Source organism: Anastrepha obliqua, chromosome 2 (assembly GCF_027943255.1).
Source record: "Anastrepha obliqua isolate idAnaObli1 chromosome 2, idAnaObli1_1.0, whole genome shotgun sequence".
Lineage (NCBI taxonomy): Eukaryota > Metazoa > Arthropoda > Insecta > Diptera > Tephritidae > Anastrepha > Anastrepha obliqua.
In genome coordinates, this window is record NC_072893.1 from 5,616,876 (window position 1) to 5,637,923 (window position 21,048).

At 34.6% G+C, this 21,048-nt stretch overlaps 4 protein-coding genes across 5 annotated transcripts; 2 read left to right on the forward strand and 2 right to left on the reverse strand.

Annotated features, from left to right (window-relative positions):
• The first annotated feature begins 1,440 nt into the window (after positions 1–1,440).
• LOC129237329 (coiled-coil domain-containing protein 137) lies at positions 1,441–7,944 on the forward strand. Of its 2 annotated transcripts, XM_054872001.1 has the most exons (5): positions 1,441–1,456; positions 6,721–6,825; positions 6,883–7,366; positions 7,423–7,551; positions 7,611–7,944. In XM_054872001.1, the coding sequence occupies exons 2-5, from the start codon at positions 6,743–6,745 to the stop codon at positions 7,842–7,844; spliced, it is 930 nt and encodes a 309-aa protein (XP_054727976.1). In that variant the 5' UTR covers positions 1,441–1,456; positions 6,721–6,742; the 3' UTR covers positions 7,845–7,944. The 2 variants fall into 2 exon arrangements, with proteins under 2 accessions (XP_054727976.1, XP_054727975.1); XM_054872000.1 differs by lacking the exon at positions 1,441–1,456 and having other exon boundaries at positions 6,646–6,825.
• On the reverse strand, positions 3,433–5,256 carry LOC129237330 (ras-related protein Rab-39B). Its single transcript, XM_054872002.1, has 2 exons — positions 4,693–5,256; positions 3,433–4,325 (listed from the first exon to the last, which is right to left on the reverse strand). Exons 1-2 carry the CDS (start codon positions 4,798–4,800, stop codon positions 3,777–3,779), a joined length of 657 nt encoding a protein of 218 aa, XP_054727977.1. The 5' UTR covers positions 4,801–5,256; the 3' UTR covers positions 3,433–3,776.
• A 124-nt stretch (positions 7,945–8,068) lies between the features above and the next one.
• Positions 8,069–8,619, reverse strand: LOC129237331 (mitochondrial import inner membrane translocase subunit Tim8). Its single transcript, XM_054872005.1, has 2 exons — positions 8,438–8,619; positions 8,069–8,342 (listed from the first exon to the last, which is right to left on the reverse strand). Exons 1-2 carry the CDS (start codon positions 8,531–8,533, stop codon positions 8,169–8,171), a joined length of 270 nt encoding a protein of 89 aa, XP_054727980.1. The 5' UTR covers positions 8,534–8,619; the 3' UTR covers positions 8,069–8,168.
• Positions 8,620–9,378: 759 nt separating this feature from the next.
• On the forward strand, positions 9,379–15,207 carry LOC129237795 (C-mannosyltransferase dpy-19 homolog). Its single transcript, XM_054872729.1, has 9 exons — positions 9,379–9,679; positions 9,928–10,189; positions 10,258–10,461; positions 10,524–10,716; positions 10,829–12,226; positions 12,327–12,435; positions 12,525–12,609; positions 13,450–13,575; positions 13,655–15,207. Exons 1-9 carry the CDS (start codon positions 9,634–9,636, stop codon positions 13,857–13,859), a joined length of 2,628 nt encoding a protein of 875 aa, XP_054728704.1. The 5' UTR covers positions 9,379–9,633; the 3' UTR covers positions 13,860–15,207.
• Positions 15,208–21,048: the final 5,841 nt, after the last annotated feature.

The window sequence follows — 21,048 nt, forward strand, 5'->3', positions numbered from 1 at the left end:
AACAAAAATCTCTTGAAATAACTTGTATACATAAGGCGCCCTATTATTTCCTATATAACTCATTCATATGGCTACGGCTGCCGCCCCTTTTATAGCATATCAAAATATTTTTCATCTGACACAAAAGATGAGAAACTAGGAAAATCACTCAATTTCATGCTCTATATCCGCTGCGGAATTTCACTTCAGAGATTAGACTCACACGAATTTTGTCACTTTGGCTGTATATTAGTTGATAATTCAGCAATTATACTTTGCTGGGAACGATCTGTTTAATTTATTTCTGTTCGTTCGGTAACGCTCTCGCTCCAGCTGAATCACTTGCAAACTAGCGACGTTTCATCCACTGGACTAAATTATGATTGAAATGTAACAATTTTGACTGTAAAAAAATAAGTTGATTTTTGTTTTCCTTTATATGTATTGTATTATTATGGTGTATTACGTGAGCTGGATTTCAAATGATTCGACCTTTAGTATTATGTAGCGAATAGAACGGCTTGTCGTCGTTTCATTGACGTCCTAATGTACATGGCAAATCAGCTGGTCTACTATTACCTTTAAAAGATTCGCCCTGAGGAATAATATCGTTTTTTGAAGCGAGTCAAATATTCTTAAATTTAAATAAAAATTATTTTACTTTCAAACGTAGAGTTTGCAATGTTTGCCTCAACTCTTCCCCCAGTTAAATCTTCTCAGATTTTAAAGAACCTCATCCTTTTTTGCTACAGGTCTAATAAACACCCGATCTTTTATTTTAACGATAGCACTTCTAATGTGTCCATCTACATTCCTTTAGATCATCAGTGGTTTCCAAATCATCGTATTTCAGAGTCTTGTCTCCTTTACACAAAGCGATGACGACACAAGATTGGATGGTTGAAATAGCAAGGACAATATCTAATTTTAGTACATATACTTCCTGCCTAAATAGGAACAAGAAGAAGCGGCAAGAGGAAATGACAACTTAGAACTTGGTTTCAAAAGTTTGAGGTACTCGAATAACTAAAACTGAATGGTTAACCGATAGTACTCGGTTATTTGAGTATCGCCCAGCGATTAATTTTATTCGACTAGTTCGATTAAACGTGTGCGTGTTTTACCGATAACTTCAATTTTGTACGATTTTTGCATACAAAAAATTTATCGCGGAATATAACGGAACTATTTATATTTTTGTTGTTATATTTTTCTTGCGTTGTAGATGGATATTTTGTATTTTTTCCAAGGCGAATTTATTACAGGTGACAGCAAACACATATAAGTAAAACCCTACATGTATTTGTTGTTGCGTTTGGTGCAAGCATCATGTCAAAATCAGTAATCAAATGTAAACATACGACTGTAAACATACCAATGCATACAAACAAAGCATATCATTTTGACGTAAGCCATTCCTACGGCGAAAAATTCAGCTGGGTGAATGCTGTCACCTTAATAAGAGGGTACCGTAAGTGTAAGGAGTGCGCGAAAGTGGTTTTCAAAATTCCGAAGTGGTAACTACAACGTGGGGGATGCCCCGCGCGCTGAAATATTTAACTCCGAATCCTTGCTCGATCTCGTGGAAGCTGAGCCAAATTTGGAACCATGCCCGGGATAACATATAAACTATTTGACCAATTCGAATCTAAGAAACTGCCTTGCATGAGTCTATAATATTTATTATACGCGACATGGTATATTCAATAAAATGTATAGTCACCACCATTAGCTATAATAGCTTTACATCTTCGAATCAAACTTTGTGTTAATTACTACGCAAGTTGTAGAGTTAATTGACCTTGTAGAGCCCTTGATAACTTTTCGACCGTCCATATAGGTTTACCTTTGAGTTTTTTCTTGACAATTGCTCAAACATTTTCAATAAGGGTGGCATTAGGCGACTGTGAAGGCTAATCCAACAATTCAATCCTATTTTGTTCCTTCCATTCTACACACCTTCGGCTTCGTTGCTTGAGATCGTTATCCTCTTGTAAAATTCAAGGTTGGCTAATTTTTCTAAACATCTTGGCAGCTGACGGTAGTAATGCTTTTTGGTAAATTTTATTAATCAGAACTTCATTCAAATAGGTGTTAAACACAAATAAATGGCAAAATAAAGTCGGAGAAGCAGACCCAAACATGAACCCTTATTGGATGCTCAACAGTTCGTTGAAGTTTCACTTAACAACAGTACATCAGGGCCGATGTATGCAACTATACGCCCAAAAAAAGATTCATACGTGAATATTACATTTGTCCAATTTAGTTCTGAATTTGCCTTAGTCCATGCAAGTCCTTTTTCATTGTGTGATAATGAGAGCAGCGGTTTTTTCGATGCGCTTCGAAATTTGACGTCTACTGAACGTTAACGTACTCGAAATTTGTCTTGAGATACATTAACACTAGTTTTTCTTAAAACTGCTTCTAGTTCGGGTTTGCACAAATAAGTCAATGATCTTCTGATCCTGTTTTGGAGAGGTTTTTTTGGACCTGGTCCGGGTAAGTCGTCCACGCTTTTTACTTCGGTATACAATTGCACCCATTTATCTTCGATTTCTTCAAATATTTTGTTGTAGATGAACGTGACAATTTTGGACCTTTTGGGTGTGTACTTAAGAACACTGCTTCAAATCTGCTTTCTAAATTTCTCACAAAATCAACAAATTGCGCAACGAGAATTGCGGAAAGAATACGCATACTTGTTAAAAATTGTCTTATAACGGAACTCTTAATTTAAAATTGCCGATCCTGCTTTTATTAGACAGGTCACGTTTTTATTATCAAGGCGCCAAGCATTGTTTCAATAATAATGTAATAAAAATAGAGAAAGCCCCACGTAAATGAACGCTTCCAAGAATTTAATATTATGTAAAATGCTTACAAATCCAACGAACGCTGTGAAAAAGGGGTTTGGGCAACGATATTTCTATGGAATTTGACCAGAGTTTTGGCTGGTGCTTGCACTAAAACACTCGATCGAAAAAGGTTAAAAACCCCTAAGATTTGCATTTTCAAACCATTATACCACATAGGCACCATAATAAACTGCTACAACAGCAACAACATGGCGACAAAAGATTTTCGGAATTTGTTTATAACGGTTATAGAAAATATTAAATTAATAAATATTTTATATTTCGCAATGTTGATACTAAACAAATAGGTTTACATTTTTCAATAACGCAACACAAAAAGTTAATATAGGAAATAATCATGTTACATAACAGCTACATATGCCATATAAATTTATTCAGGTATTAATTTGTAAGGGCAAATATAACGTAAAATTATAATCATTTATTTTCTTAAAGAATGGAAAATATTAAACTAAGACGCTTACTATTTAGTGTTACAAGAGAGTTTTGTTTAAATATAAAAAACATTTACCCAAGGGTGAACCCACAAATTGTTTGTAGACTCCAATTTGATTAAAATACATACACACATATGTGTACTTATGTATATGAGTCCTTTAATTTGACCGTTTATCCATTATTTACTTATTTTTCGTTTTGGTTTATTTATTTGGTAAGAATAGTCTCGTTTGCATTTTTTTTTTTCAATTCATAACAAATATACACACATAAGCTATTTTTGCCTCTACCTCCAAACAGTGCATAAATGCCCAGTTGTTATGACTATACCTCCTCGAGTTAAAATAAAACCAAATATATGTATGTATATATGTATATAAAACAATTATAATAAGATTTGAATTTTGCTTTTAAAATAAAATTAAGTCTTCTGTAATCTTGAAAACGTAAAAACTAGCGAAAACACCGAATACAAACATATCAACAACAAGATGATTTTTCAGGTTCTGCCATAACCAAATTGAAATCTAAACTGTTTGGTCGTGCAAATCCTGTTTTTATACCATCCCAACCATCTTCAACTTTGTATTCGCCCGAACGTATTCGCGCATATACCTCCTGCGTGACCATACGAAAAGCTTCTTCGACATTGACGCCATTTCTGGCTGAAGTTTCTACAAAATGCAGTCCATTTTGCTTAGCAAATGTTTGTGCTTCGTCAGTGCTAACTTCTCGACAGCCACCTGCATTTACCAGATCAAGCTTACAACCAACTAATGCAAACACAGGACGATGTGGTTCAATGTGACGCTGGGCTTCCATCATCCAGAGAGGTATATGTTCAAAGCTAGCGTAGTTGGTGATATCATAAACTAGCAATACCCCAACAGAGTTTCTATAGTATGATTTTGTAATTGATCGAAAGCGTTCTTGGCCAGCCGTATCCCATAGTTGGAGTTTTATCTGCGTACCATCCTTCATTTCGATCAAGCGGGCAAAAAAATCTACACCCACAGTAGGGTCGGATAGCTGCAAATAATGAGAATAGTTAAGTAACTAAAATACATACATATGTACATAAATACTAAATAAGAAAAACACAATAACAAAAATTAGTTGCCTTATGTACATATGTATATGTATGCTCATTCAATTAACTTGTGTATTTATACACTACGTTTTCTATCGCACCACATATGCATATATTCTACGCTATCAGGGTGATGGGTGAGCGTTTTATTAACCATGTAATATTTTGACGCTTCAGATTACAGATTACAGTATCTGTGTGTCACCATTTCTGGTTAAATTATGTAATTTACATATCAATGTTTTTGTTATTACGTTTTTTGTTTGTTTTCGTTGAACGTAGAAATTGAACGCGATTGACCCTTACCTCAGCAAATTTGCCATCTGTAAAGAATTTTAGTAATGAACTCTTGCCCACTGTACTGTCACCAATAAGAATAAGCCGAAATTGGTAATCGAAAATGGGTTCAACCATCCTGAATCTCTTTTGTATCAAAATGTGTAATGCGACTGCCACTTGTACTCAACTGCCAAGATTTTTCCCACCCTTTATTCAGGGTAACGGGCGTATACTTTTCTTAGTCACTTCTTGGAATTTACGTCTCTTTCAAAGGATTTTCACTTTCAAGGTAACTTGAAAATATGTTTTTTAACGCATATATGTATGTTTTTACAATTCTGTTTACGACAATTAGTTAATTTCTTGTCTATCCCAATTCGCACCACTATTGCGCTGTATGCATTTTCGTATAGTGATAATACAATTCAGTTTCGTTTTGTTCAAAGTAATACTGCGTTGCAAATGTAACTACACGATTAATCGTGTTTTATTTGGTAGAACTGGCACTTTGTTTATAAAATTTAGTGAATATAATTTTTGTTTTTGTTACTCATTTCATCGCGTTCACTAGTGAAAATTGAATCAGATAATTAAGTGCCCATTTACACGATGTCTCCACTGGAAGGGAAACATTTTGTTCGGGGGTGAAGGACGGCCGGGGAAGAGGGAAGGGAATTTGTCTCCTGTACTGGCGACACGCTTTGCTCTTCTTATTCGTATTTCCAATCTTAAAGCAATTTTTGACAGTTGCTTCATTCGTTTTCTGCTTTTGTGGAAGAAAGTTCTAAGTTATGTGTTGGTTTTCATACAAACGGAAGAAAACAACGATGACAAACATCCGAACGCTGCTTGGGAAATGCACGATTATTTTTGGTAGTAAATTAGGTATAATTTAAAATAGTTATGGGACATGTTTATGTTGATTTCTAATTTTTCCCTGCATTTCTAGATACTCAAGTTAATTTTAAGTTAATTATTTACATATGAAGTATTTTTAATTTAATTTTTTTTATTCAAGTATAAGAATTTATAAATATGTTTCAGTAAAAAAAACAACAAATTATTTATTATTTAACCAGTTTGCATTTTTCATTCATATATTTAAGAAATTTTTGACGAACGTTTTCCGCTTTACATGTAAGCGCGTGCGAAAATACTTCCGAACCATACGATGCTAAAGTATTAAATGTCAAAATGTCGCCGAAAACAATTTTGCCCGTGTGCCCGCGAATGAGACATGAAAAGAGAATTTCCAGTGTCTCCATTCCAGATGTCTCCGTGTGTAAATGGGGTGTAAGTGTGAGGGTGATAAAAATTGGTTAGCATTCAAAATGTCAAATATTTTGACAATGGAACGAAAGATAAGAAACAATTGTATAACAGTTCAGTTCAATTCAATTCACAGTTAACATGCAAATCTTGACAAGATGAAAATTCTAACATTAAAATATATATTTCATTATGTAAAAATAAAATGTTTTCCGAAGTTAAACTATTGTACATCCATTAATTAGAAAATATGTTATAGAAAGGATGTCATAGTTTTAGTACAAGGCGCATTGATTACTGAAGGTGGCGCCTTGCAAAGCAGTTACTTTATTTTTCGTGATTTTGACAAGTCTGACGTCAGGTCCCTTACTAATACAAATTAAACAAAAGGAGAGGGAATTACATGTTTGTAGAAATTCAGTGAATGACTTGGTTTGTGATGATTTGTGAGATTTAACCTAAACAAAGTAATGAAAACGAGTATCGAGTGAAAGCACAAATGCAGTTTTTTGCGTGGCAAGAAGGTGTGTCTGTAAGTGTTTACTTTTTATAATAATAAGTTTTGTTGTTTCCATTGCTTCCGCCCACTCTTCCTCTTCACGAAAAAGTAATTCCCCGCCCTTTGGTCCGTTAATTCCTGGGCTCTGGCGACACAGCGAGCTCGAAAGACGCAACCGTGTATTCTATCATCCATGATGTTTGTTCCACTTAAAGTGAATGTTAGTTCCACTGCAATGCAAGAAGAAGAATCTAAACAAATACATGTGATTTAATATTTTTTGATAGACACCGATAAATTATTATTAAAATGGCACGTAAAAGAAAAATTCCTGCTCGTAAACATCATGGAGTTCGAGATCCACTAAAACAAATTGAAGTCAAGGAAAAAAAGTATTTATATACATAATTTAAGGAATAAATTAATCTTTTAAATTTATTTTATTGTAGACTGAGAAAAATTACAAACAATCCTCCCGAACGCGATAATCAGCAAGTTTCCTTTAAATTCGCACAATTTAAGAAACTAATTGATGACACCAAAGCTGGAAAGAAAATCAAACGAATACACAAGGGTCAGGAAGATAAGCCGAAAGATAGATCTATAAATAAAATTGGTTACATACAGCAGTTAAGAGAGGAAACTGATGAAGATTACCTAAAGCGGGTAAATCGAATAACTGCACAATCTTTGCGTGAGGCTCAGTACGAAGCTAAATATGGGGTTAATGTCATTCGAAATCCGAAAACCGGAGAAATTTCAATAAGCAAAAAACCGAAAAATGAAATTGATGAACTACTTAAAGAAAAACAAAAGAAACGTGGTAAACGAAAATCTGCTTCAAATAAGGAACAGGACAAACCAGTAAAACCTCTGAACCCCGAAATAGCTAGAGAATTAATTAAACAAGCTATTAAAGAAGATAAAGAAGAGGTAGTGTTTTGATATAAAAAAAATTCTTTTGATTTAAATGTCCATTTCAATTGCAGAAAGTAAAAGCTAAATCAGAGGTGGAAGAATACAAGCAGGATATTGTTAGATTCGGCGAAGTTGTACACGCCCCTCCAACGCTTTCAACATTGCCACGTAGAGCTCAAAAGTCTGAGACCGTACCGAGAGTAAGAAAACTTGTATTATATACATGTTAAAAGTTACATAAATTTCGTTCAACTTTCAGCCTGGTAAAAAGTCCAATTTGCTGCTTAAATCGCTATTATCAGATACTAAAACCAACAGCGAAAACACGCCCGAAAGAAAAGTTAAAGCCGTTACTGGCAAAGTGGAAAAGAATACGCTTAGCGGTAAACGGAAGAATCTTCCAATGGCTACAAGAAAAATGCTTGAAGACGAGCAAAGTAAATTCATTGAAATTTACAGAGCCATGAAGAAAACAAAAGTGAAGCTATCCTGATGTTCATGCCTATAACATACATACATTGTAATTTTTATTTTAAAACTAAAAGGTAACAAAAAACGTTTCAAATAAAAACTACCCTGTTCATTAAGCTAAATGTTTGTCTTTGAATGGCCATTATTGCTCTAATTCTATGGTAGTTACAAGTAGTTTATTGTTATAACCACAAAAATGTCATTGGCGATTTGTCGTTAGCTGTAGTTCATCTCAAGTGTGTCAGATGGTTTTTAAGTTATTTTTTATTTTATTACATTCGGTACGGAGTAGTATTTTTTGTTCAAAGTCTTTTTCACCAAGTTTGAAAGCGACTATAAGCATCTATTACAGGCCTCCCGAACGTTTTTGCAAAAGTTGAGCGAAACGTTGCGTGACCAGCAAGGATGTGTCAATAAAACGATCAACGCAATTGCTTAAGCACGTTTCTGTAGAACTGTCGAGTTTTGATCCTGGTTTTCCAATACACTTTTCCCAACAGATGTCATTGAACTCATGTATCTATAATAGCAATAAAGTTTATAGAATTAAAATTCATTTTTTTATAGTGATATTGGGATGTGACGGACATCAAAATGTAGGTTAAAATTACGAACCTGTGCGTTCACTTGCGCTTTTTGTTTTTCAATCATCAAGAATTCTTGCAATTCTTTATCGCTGGAAACCGACGAAAGTGACTCAAAATCTGACATGTTGGATATTTTAATTTACAAGTTATTACCAAAACTACAGGCTTAATCCCAACAACTCCCTTCTCTAATTGCTAAATCAAAAATTTATATAACCTCAATCACTTTACGTTCCACATATAAAACGGCCAGACTTTCAGATGTTTTTAATTGGATTCTAGATTAAACCTGTGTTTATACACCGAACTTAAAAGAATGAGAAGGTACTAATAAGGGCAATATAAAAAGTAGTTATTAAAATAATAATAAAATCAATGGTAGTAAATAATTTGAAAAGTAGAGTAATTGGTGAACTATTGTTTAGACGTAGCATTACTTTGCCGGTATTTCAATTTGATTTTATAATAAGGGCTTAGTTTTCACTTGTATTGCCTTATGTCGTTTGATTTTCATTGTTTATCAGCTAAAACTGGAAAATTTGCATTATATAATTTCATAGCGATACATCCATTATATACATTTCATTTGAATTTTAAAAAGTTTTTTTAATTTGATTTTATATCGAGACTAACTGAAAGTAAAAATATTTGTTTAATAAATTTATTTACAAATATATACATATTGATTGCTGTAGATACATAAATTCTATTTTTATTACTAATTTTAAATAAATCATGGGGTGTTATTTTGAGAAATTTAGTAATTTGTAATTTTAGAATTATGTTATTTTGTGAAATTGAAATATTATTTAGTAACCTCTTTACAAGTATGTATAAAAGACACAGTTGGCAGTTCGCATTGAGCTTATACGCAAATCTTCAATTTATAAGTGTGTTTACATTCACTTGTGCAGTGACATAGGGTTGCGATATTCACTACACTGGCGCTATGTAGTGACTTTTATGATTAGACGTCATTCAACTTGACCAGCTGATTTCTGTTTCTTCGGTGTGTAGAAAACTAAACATACACAGGCGAAAGGAGTTTAGTGATTGTGCCGGATGAGAACTAAAAAAATTTATTAAAATCTGACAAATTACAAAATCGTAGGGTGTGAAGTGACAGGACGACAACTGCATGTCCAAAAGCGAAACATAAACTTATAATGATTTGCAAATAAAGATTTATGCCTGATAGTCGGTTACCAAAACTTTATCATCAGAATGAAAGAACAAAAACTGTTGCTAATACTCTCACAGTCACTAATTGGTGAGTTAATTTTTTCTTCACCTGTTATTCTTTATCAATGGATCTTTTAATAACGGCTTACATCAAGGTAGAGCCCCGGGTCCAAAATGCCTGAGAATCTGCTTAAGTTCTTATATTTATGTCCTTACATATACACACAACATATATATAAAAGTAATATATATGTACATACATATATATACTCATATATACAGCAATAGTTTATACATAAGTGTTTGTAAAAATATATTTCGAATGTTTTTGAATAGGCACCGGCTTTTTCTTTCTGTACGTGCAGCATGTGCGTTCAATATTTGAGTCCCGTACCAACATTGCACATTTAACACAATTAGAGCGAGAGTCATTGCTGCGTCGGGAGGATTCTCTGTACTATTCATTTTATAAGACACTCACGGAAGAAACAGACTTCTGGAGTGGCTATCATAAACTAAAAAATGTAACTGGCATTGAATACCCACAAAGCGTAAATGTACTGCAACGATTCCACGTCCTTCCCGAACTTGCAATAGGGTATGTAAAATATGAATAAAATCAGCATCACCGTAATATATTACACATTCATAGATTTAATTTTTTAGTTACCTATATCACCTGCTAAGGCGCTACGCATTCAACGAAAATTTCCCGATTTTTAGCTGTTGGCGTGGCAACGACATCCGGTTGCCTTTGGAGCATCGCCACTGTGATGGCTTTGGACAACCAATGCAATTCTACTTAGAATGTGTATGGCTTCTTGGTGGGTTCACTGTACTAGTCATATACATGTATGGGACGTTACTCAGGTATAACCGTTGTAAAATAATATTCTTTGCAAATCATTTAATTACAAAATTGTTAATTTCAGTGAAAATATTTTTGGTGGCATTTATGCAGTGGTTTCGTACATTATGTTTCACAGTTTTGCGTCGAAAATCTACGATTCTCCTATGGCACGTGAAAACTTTGCATTTCCAATTATTTTCATGCAAATGTTCTACCTTTGCTTATGTATTGATAGAGTGACGGAACGCAGAGAATATCGCATGCGAGTTTTCATTGTAAGACAAATATATATTTTTGTGTCTTTAACCGTTGGAATACTGCCGAGAGTTTTGCTAAACCTTTTGTATTCTAACCTTTCATAATTTTTTTAATTGATATATTTTACAGAACATCAAATTGACGCTATTGACAACTCTCGCTCTTATTTGTTGGCAGTTCTCTTCCATCATATTTGCTACGCAAGTTCTCATTATGATGACTCCTTGGACATTAAGTTCAGTGTCGGAAGCGGTTTCTAGTGCATTCACTATTGATTATGCGACGTCGCAGCTTGTTGCCAATATTTTAGCTTACTACTGCTCATTTTGCAATAAAAAATACATATTTGCTTGGCAAATCGGCCCGGCAATTGGACTCTTGTTCATCAGTATCGGACGCAAACTCAAACCTCAAACACCCAACAGCAGCTTTTCACTTAAAACCATCTGGCCCGGTTTGTTAATGGCATTCAGCGCACAGGGAACCTTAATTGATCTGTTGGAAAAAACAGGTTTAGCACGATCTGTAGACAACGGGTTTGCTTTGTACCGTGATTTAATAGTGCATTGGGGTTTACAGGCAAAAGTAAATTTTACCACCAGTCTTGCGGCATGCAATTCATCTTACCAACGATTGAACGTTGCCGATTTGTGGGAGCTTATAAAAACTCTTATTGTAAAGCCGTATTGCATGTACGGTGTGGTGATGTTAGCAAAGTTCTTTCGCAAATGGCGCAAAGGCAGTGAAAAGAAAACCCCAAGTAAAGATAATGTAGAGCGAGCAAAAAAATATATACTTGAAGATTTTTTGGAAGAAAATCACGTTTCCATGCGAGATATGTCTAATAAAGAGACTGAGAACGATTTAAATGAATGTTTAAAACTGCTGGAAGACTGCGATTACGATTATGACCGCTACAAATTGGAGAAAACTAAATGGAAAAGCAGCAAAAATGATGAGCACACAGAGTTTATAAACAATATTAAGTTACTGAAGGAGCAGATAAAAGAGCGAAATCTGCAAAGAGAACTTGAAAATCTGCAAATTCCAAATGCTAAAACAGAAAACTCTGGAGAGCGACATAGTATTAATAAAGAACCGTCCATAAATAAAGATACAACAACAAAAGCAAAAGATACTATTGAAACGAATAGTGATCCAAAAGCCTCCGAAGACCGTGCATCAGCAGGCACTGGTGACGGCGATGATGCAGTTGCAAGTGATAAAATCGGCGAGGGTGTGAAGAGCACTCGTCGGCCGCGCTCTAAAATTTCGAACTGCGGAGCTTCCAGAGCTGATTATCAGAGCGATATATTCAGCTTCCACTATTTATATAGCTTCATACAAATGCTCGTGTTTACAGCACTTGGCCTTAGTATTAAAAAATTATTCTTCCTATGTTTCACTCAAGGTTGTGTTATTGCGCCGACAATATGCTCCAAGTTTTGGTATCGCAAGCAACGCAATATGTTTTGGACAGTATCGTTGACAGTTTTTTTAGCCAGTATGGTGAATCCAGGTTTACTGGTGAGTTGGTTATTATTTCAATTACAATTAATCAAATTATATATTCTAAATATTTTGCCTTTTAACTATTTACTTTTTTATATCTGTATGACATTGACAGAATATACGCGAGGAATACTTTCCTACCCGACAGGGTTACGCTAACGATGATTTGGACAGCATGTTAGAGTGGATTACAATGAACACAGAACGAGATGCTGTTTTTGCAGGTATAACATAATTATAATTCTTGGTAATTTTTTGGGTCAAAGCTTTCAGGAATGTAAGGATACAATTTATTTCTTTTTTTCCAACCTAGGTCCTGTTGACATTATAGGCACGGTGCACTTAGTTACTAGAAGACCGATTGTAAACCACGCGCATTTGGAGATGAGGCATATCAAGTAATTAAAAATTTATTTAATATTCTAGATTTTTGGAAATTTCGATAAACCTATAGAACAAAGAAAAGCGAGTGCAAGCGCGAATACACACATGAGTTTACATGAATTGTATGTTAGGGTTTGTAATAGCCCACCAATGCTACACACATCTGACAAAAGTCGAGTAAACTCCCGTTGTTGTTGTTGTAGCAGCTTTATAAATCCAAACAAGGTTAGATCGCTAAGCTGACAGCCCGTGGTCGGGTTGGGTGGCATGCGAATGACTTTGCACTTTCCGGCATCAAAAAGTCGGTTACCATGGTGCAACAGCGTTCACCATTTACTGTTACATCGGCGTCAGCCTCGTCTTTGAAGAAATATGTGTCGATGATCCTTACAGCCCATAAGCCGCACCAAACGGTTGTTTTCAATGGATGTAATGGCTGCTCTTGAATGGCTTCGGGTTGCTCTTTTTTTGATTATTGACGTAGCCATTAAGCCAAAAATGGGCATCATTGTAGAACACCTGGCCATTTTTCTCAGAGCGTCGATTTTCGTAATAAAATTGTGTGATTCGTAAACGTTGTTGAGGCGCAAGTCTTTCCATTATGAAACGTCAATGATTACTTAAAAAAATTGTGTATGTGTTTGAGAGTAGTCACGCGTGATCTGTCGAGAAAACTCTTTTGAAAAAGTACCTCTAACATGATGGCCCTTTATGTATTATAATTCATACTTAAAAAGCTTTGTCATCGTCCGAGGTTTGCATTCGCGAGTTTCAATTACACAGTATGACTAATATTTTTACACTATATTTTTGATTGAAACTTTCTTATCATATGTTGTTCTTGTATTTTGCAGTGAACGAACTGAGCATGTCTACTCGGTGTTTAGTCGTCAACAGTCATCTGATATTTATAATCAATGCTCACAACTGAAAGTGCAATATTTGATTATATCCATTCATGACTGTAGCAATGAGATTCGGTACGTAAAACTATTTAAACATTTTGAATTATAATTATTATTATATTACCCTAAACATTATATGTCTATATTGTTTTAGTGATGAATGCGACTTGCTTTCCATATGGGATGATATACAGCCGTCATATCGCAAGTATCCGCAGTTTTGTTCCGAATTGGCGAGCAAGAACATACCGAGTTTCTTGAAAGTATTCTCAAATGATTACTATGGTATTATTAAGATGTTTTCGCAGAGTGTACAGATTAATTTGAAGCACAGTAAGATGCCCGAAAAAGTAATGTAGCCATGTGGGTGAGTGGGCTTTGAATGTAGGGTAGCGGGTAAAAATGGATAATGTCAATTAAGTTATTTTATTTTTACATAAAACTATAAAACTAGTTCTATTCATATTTTATATTTATGATAATTTTGACGTGAGACTTTTTAAGCTTTTATTTACTTTAATGAAAAATAGTATCGTATAAATGATTGCTGTGGTTATGTATATAAAAAGCCAAAATCTTCTTAAGACAAATAAAATTGAATGCCACGTTTCTTATTCCTAATTAATAAATTGAAAATTTTGTGATGGTTTTCATCCCGCTTTGAAGTTTAAATATGCACATTTACTTTAAATTTTTTACCGTGTAAATGGACATGAAACACGAAACTTGAAACGTAAATACATAAATTTGTTTAATCCAATTATAAACTTGAAGATCGGTGTGTTATTAGTGCGAAACTATGAATGCTCTGATTTATAATGACACTTTCGAGCTTAAAGTCTAAGTGTTCCTTGAAGTAAGCATTGCTTTTGCCCTGCTTCTAAACGATTTAAAATTTCTGATATATTTTTCACGTCAAATGCTTATCTGCATTTTTTATTAGACTGCCCTCTTGCATTCCAATTCAGGCTATAGATAATGCTTAACAAGAAATATAAATCTAATAAGTAAAATGAAAATAGCAGTCAAGTGAGCTGTTCGTTGCTTTGATATCTAAGACAATTTGGCAATAACAAACTGTTCATAAATCATTTTATTTTCGGAGACTTTTAAGTAGTAAACAAATATGCTTGGTAATTTTGTGCACTGCCCATAAATAACAGATTTTAAAATAAAGCTAATTTGGAAAAAAGTCAATCCTTATTACGCTGCAACAAAACTCATATTTAAATCAAGTCCACATTCACAATTTCTGTGCTTAGGAGGAAGGTGACGTACTACAAAACTACTCCAAGAGCTGATTGCAAATATTTTCTAAAGTCTATTTTTAAATACGTTTTCATGTTTCCTCGAAGTTTTTAAATATACTTTACGAGCAAATAAATTGGCAGTGACATTAGAAAGCAAATTGAAAACTTTCCCAACAACTCGATATACTCAAGTTTTACTGGAATAATTTATTCAATTAAATTTATACATTTTATTCAATTAAGTAATAGCTTGGGAGTCGCACAGTGTTCGTTTATATGTAGAAATGCGTGTATAAAAATTATTTAGAAAAACGCTAAGTATGATGAAAAAAGTGTGTTGAGCGTTGCACGTTGAAGAAATTTTGTTAAAATTATTAATAAATATTCTAAATGTTTTGTTTGTAAGTGAAATTCGAGATGATGAAATAAATGCCAATAAATAAGAGGTTTAAATTTCTTAAAATACTTTTGAAATGCTGCATTTTAATAAGTAGACATAAAAGATGATTTTTCGAAGAATGCCTTGTAATGGTTTGTTATTGTAATAGTGTTGAGCGAAGGCCTCTTTAAATATTTCAGTAGTTGTTGTTGTTGTAGCAGCATAAACATTCCCCATACTTATATACGGTGAATGCTGCTGGAGTGACAGTCCTTGGCCGGATATAAATCCGGGTCGTTTCGGTAACGTAGAACCGACTGTCGTGGAAACGAATATTTAAAATTTGAAATGTCAATATTTCAGTAGTAGTTTGTATCAGTGGTAGAGTAAGATCGGGTATTGTGGGCTATTCGGGTAATGTGGCCAACGTCTGTATTTTTCAAAAGTACGAACATGCACTAGAAAGATTTCTTATGAACTTCAAAATTCATATAACGGTTTTTACGCTGCTCGTCTTTTGAATTGGACTCTTTACTGATGAGTAGTTGATCGAAATATTTTGTGAAGTGCAGTCGATTTGTTTTTCAGTGGCGGGTAATATTAATAGTATTTTTTAGCAAGTGATTATTTTTAGAGTGTGAAAATTCAGATAGAATTATTAAACTATTCTAAATTTTTTTATTATTTAATTATTTAAACAAAAGTTTGTAATTCTTTTTTCTTGTAAGTGGTACAGTGGCTAATGTGGGCTAGTTAGCGTCGGGTGTTGTGAACAAGTAACCCACATTACTTCCTTAGTATTTTCCCAATTCTCGTTAATTTTCTATACATATTTAGACACGCCAAAAATGGAGAAATATGGAAATGGGACCCCGGTATGATATAAAAAGCCATTGGCGCTATTAGGAATGAGGAGATGGGCACATTTTTTGCATCGAAAGACTTTCGATGTGCCCCGTTTTACATTGCAAAGAATGGAAAGGAGTAATGCATCACCTAGCCTGCTTTTAAAAACCATACTTTGACATAATCCAATACTGGGCGGAGCCACAGAAAAAGACCTTGTAAAATATACAAGTTCACTAGAAATGGAATCAAGACTTTGCGGCCTCACAAGACACGATATTCGTTCCCTGGCGTTTCATGGGGCGGAAGGAAATAAAGTGCCAAACAAATTTTCGGTCCTTAAGCAAAAACTGAATTTAGTTTTCGCTCTCCAACGGGAACGTCTTTTAAGGGGGGAGCCTGGTTTATAAGGTCCAAAAAATCAATTTTTTTTTTCGTTTTAAGCGATTTCTAATATATTTCAGAACATTCACACAAAGTTACAGAGCCTAATTCTAAATATTTCCGTAGATACAAAGCCAAAGGTAGGCGAGCGTTAGGTAGTTATGCTGTGACCGGACACTTATAGTACAAACTTTATCTTCTTTTCTCGACTTTTCATTTTTATGATTTCTTTGAATTGGCGTACATGAATGAAAAAAAAACTTATGAACCTTTTGAAATGAATCATAGCTTGTTCCCTTCAGTATTAAATTCTCTTCTATTTGAACTAAACAAAATAGATAAAAAAAAATTTTTCAAGATTTTTATACCAAGTTGAAGTGAATTTTTTTTTTATAGAAAGGCATTTTTTTCTTTAAAACCTCTAAAAAGTTGAAATTTTGGAATTTCTCTCAGTTTTCTTAGTTCATCTAGAATAAAAAATCATGATAATTAGAAATCCATTTGAATTTTTTGCTTTAGATAATAATTACGAGCTGTATCTTGTACGCCAGTTGGAAACTCCAGCGTTGCAGCGCTCTACTAATTTCTATGTTAAACATTTTTTTCAACTTATTTTAACCAGTACAAAAATTTTTTATATATTACTTTTTAAATGTTCATTAAAAGATAGAAAAAACTTTGCAGTGCTAAATTAATTTTTTCCTTAACAAAAAAAAAAATCGCAACGAGATGCAATTTTTAGACCTCATAAACCAGGCTCCCCCCTTAATATGGCAATGGGTTTCACAAAAGAAAATGTAAAGATGTTTTTCGATTTACTTGAGCAAGAGTATGAGATACACAAATTTCCACCATCTGCTATACGGAATGTGGATTTATATTTACCTAAGATTAATAATTTTTTTTTCAAATAGTCAATATATACATATATACCCTGGGCCACATTACCCACCATTTTTCTTTTCACCAACATTTAAGGTTTATATTAGGGTAACGATTAACGATTATATTAGGGTATATTTTGCAATAAAATGTAAAGATAATTCAATATCTGTTAAGACATAAAAAAATATCGCTTTTCCATTACCATTATTTCGGCACATATTAATATCAAGGTAAAATGGTGCCCACAATACACGACTTTACTCTAGTAGTATCACACATGATACTTATATAGGGGTTTCCAATCGGTTCATAACATAACTGTGCCAGAGTCTAATATGAGAAGCCTTGCCCTTTCAAATGGGGGCATTGTCAGCCATATATAATTGAATGGTGTGTTAATTTTGGAATACCAAACTTTTATGTCCCTACTGAAACGCCCGCTACAATATTTCATTGCCTGTTTGATTTGATGTGCGAAAATGGCACAGCTGGTATATCAATTGGCAACTTTTGCTGCCCTGCAAATCATTCAATATTTTATGTTATTATTAATTTATAAATTTATTAAACAAAATCGAGGGTAGCCATTATTCTTACGAACTCGGCGAAAAACCTCTAAAAGCCTAAAAGGAATACTTTTATGAGCATGTTTCGAGTAAATTTGATCTTTAATTTTGCAAGGCGGCGTTTTTTTTATTTTATTTTATTTCTTTCTGTAAATTTTACTGTATTGGTTAATAAATTATGGTTTTAAAATAAAAAAATACGCCGATATTTCAAAGAAACCTTTTATGAAAAACTTAATTTAATTAACGATTTTATATATACCTTCTGCTCAAATATGAACGAGACTTTATCAATAAAACGGTCCGCGGATGACATATGGCAAAAATAAATTTTTTGTTAGATGGTGGGACTGTTATAAGCTTACACGGCAAATTTCAGCGTGATATGTCACATAGTTTGTTTTCTGTGCTACTGTAAACAAGTCAAGCTAGAGTGTGTTCTTCGAATTTAACAATGGAAATTCAAAGAATTTGTTTGAAATTTTCTTATTCCAACAAAATTTCGGCTTCAGACGCCTTAAAAATGTTGCAGACAACCTATGGGGACTCTGCTCTATCGCGTGCACGTGTTTTCTAGTGGTACAAATCGTTCAAAGAGGGCCGTACATCGGTTGAAAACTTGCCTCATGAACGTCGCCAAAGTCGCTCAAAAATTAAGGCTATGCTGACGTTTTTTTCGATTACGAAGGTGTGGTGCACTCGTTCGAGTTCCTTCCGCAAGGCCGATCGGTTAACGCTGAATATTATTTAGACGTTTTAAAGCGTTTGCGCGAGAACATTCGTCTTAAAAGGAAGGAATTATGGGACAACAAGTCATGGTTCTTGCATCACGATAATGCACTACCTCATACATCACGTCTTGTTCGCGATTATTTGAACAAAAATAATGTTAATATCGTTCCGCAAGCACCGTATTCGCCTGATATGGCTCCATGTGACTTTTTCCTGTTTCCCAAGCTCAAGTTGCCGCTCCGTGGAAAACATTTTGAGACAATTGAAGTCATAAAAGAGAATTCGAAGAAGGAACTGAAATCCATACCGAAATCGGCCTTCCAGAAATGCTATGATGATTGGAAAAAACGTTGGCATATGTGTATCGCCTCCAATGGTGATTACTTTGAAGGAGATAAAATAAAAATTGAACAATAATTAACTGTTTGTGTTTTATTAAATCAGTCTCGTTCATATTTGAGCAGAAGGTATATATGATTGGCGCGTACACCCTTTTTGGGTGTTTGGCCGAGCTCCTACTCCTATTTGTGGTGTGCGTCTTAATGTTGTTCCACAAATGGAGGGACCTACAGTTTTAAGCCGACTCCGAACAGCAGATATTTTTATGAGAAGCTTTTTCATGGCAGACATACACTCGGAGGTTTGCCATTGCCTGCCGAGGTTTGCCAACGATTAGTTTGATCAAAAATCCTTTTGTGCGTATTTTTCTGTCTTCTCTGTTTTTGATTTTATAACAGTACCATACTGTTGATGTGACAGTCTTTGACCTCATACAAAACTATGTTGTTCCGATAGCGTAGACCTGACTTTCATGGGAAACTTTTTCTTAAAATATAGTCGGCTGAGTGGAAGATTGTCCTATCTCAAATTTTATTGATCTGAGATATGGAATTCTTCATTTAAAACTTGAGATATAAACTAACTATACGGAATGAGGTATTTGCAGAATTGGAATTGAGTTTTGCGGCTCGAATAGTTTTTTCCATCATTAAGTTACAGAAGTCGCACGACACTGAAATTTCGTTTGGTATGAAACGGCTCGGAGAGGTCCTTCCAAATTCTGACGGAGCTGCAGGTATTGCGCAACGTAATTTTATACAGCCGTATTAAATTAATACAGCAATAATAATTTGGCGGCCACCGTGGCGGAATGCTTTGGTGCGTAACTACCATTCGGAATTCAGAGAGAACGTAGGTTCGAATCTCGGTGAAAGGCCAAAAACAAGAAAAAGTTTTTTCTAATAGCGGTCGCCCCTCGGCAGGCAACGGCAAACTTCCGAGTGTATTTCTGACATGAAAAAGCTCCTTATAAAAATATCTGCCATTCGGAGTCGGCTTGAAACTGTAGGTCCCTAGGTCGTTGAATAGGACAGCCCGGTTCTACGTGGACAGGAATCCGTCTCTGTTCGTACTGAAAAACGCCCTGGTCTTGAAACTTTCTGTAAATAAAATCTCGTTTCTTTCGATTAAAACGTTTCTATTATTTTCTCAACAACCGGTAGCATTACCATATAATAATATTTTGATGTACCCTATGATCAAAAAGTACCGGGAAGGTGATGTTGACTATTTTTTTCGATTGCCAAGGCATATGAGTGAGTACCTTGCATCGGGCCAGACAGTCAATAAAGAATATTATTTATCCGTTTTGAAGCGTTTCAGAGATGCTGTATGTCGCAAACAGATGGAAATGTGAGCTAACAATTCTTGGATTTTGCATGATGATAAAGCGCCATCGCACCGAGCCCAACTTGTGATGGATTATTTGACTAAACACCAAGTAAATACCATCGTGTAAGCACCGTATTCACCTGATATGGCCCCGTGCGACTTCTTTTTGCTTTCCAAATTGAAGTTAACACTTCGTGGAAGGAGATTTCAGTCGACAGAGGAGATCAAAGAGAATGCGACGAAGGAGCTGAAGGCCATCCCTTCGTCGGACTACCAGGGATGCATGGAGGACTGGGTTAAACGTTGGCACATGTGTGTTGTTTCAGACGGGTCACATTTTGAAGGAGATACTATAAATTTGCCTGAAACTTAACTCTGTTTTGTTTTATTTAAACATTCTGATCATAGGGTATGTTTATTTTCGAACAAAGTACAGTCTTCACTTGAATTATTAGAAACTATTGTGTTACTAGATGAAATACGGTGGCTTTACTTACCAATTTCTTCCATAAAAATGATTGCCTCCAAGCAGCTGAACCGGACTATATATATATTAGGTTGGGGGAAAAACCCATATTTTCATTTTTTATTTCGCGCAAATGGTTTAAAACTCTTTTGTTGTCGATCATTAGCTCCTGAGCGATACTACGACTACTAAAATGTCGGTCAACTTCAATTTTTTTTGTGATTTTATCGACATTTTCGACAGCGGACCTGCATGTGCGAGATGCATCTTGAAAATCAAAATTACCTGAACGGAATCGAAACGGAATGAAACCAAAATTGCACGTAATTAGCTTTTACATTATTGGCATTATAAACACCATTCGCAATT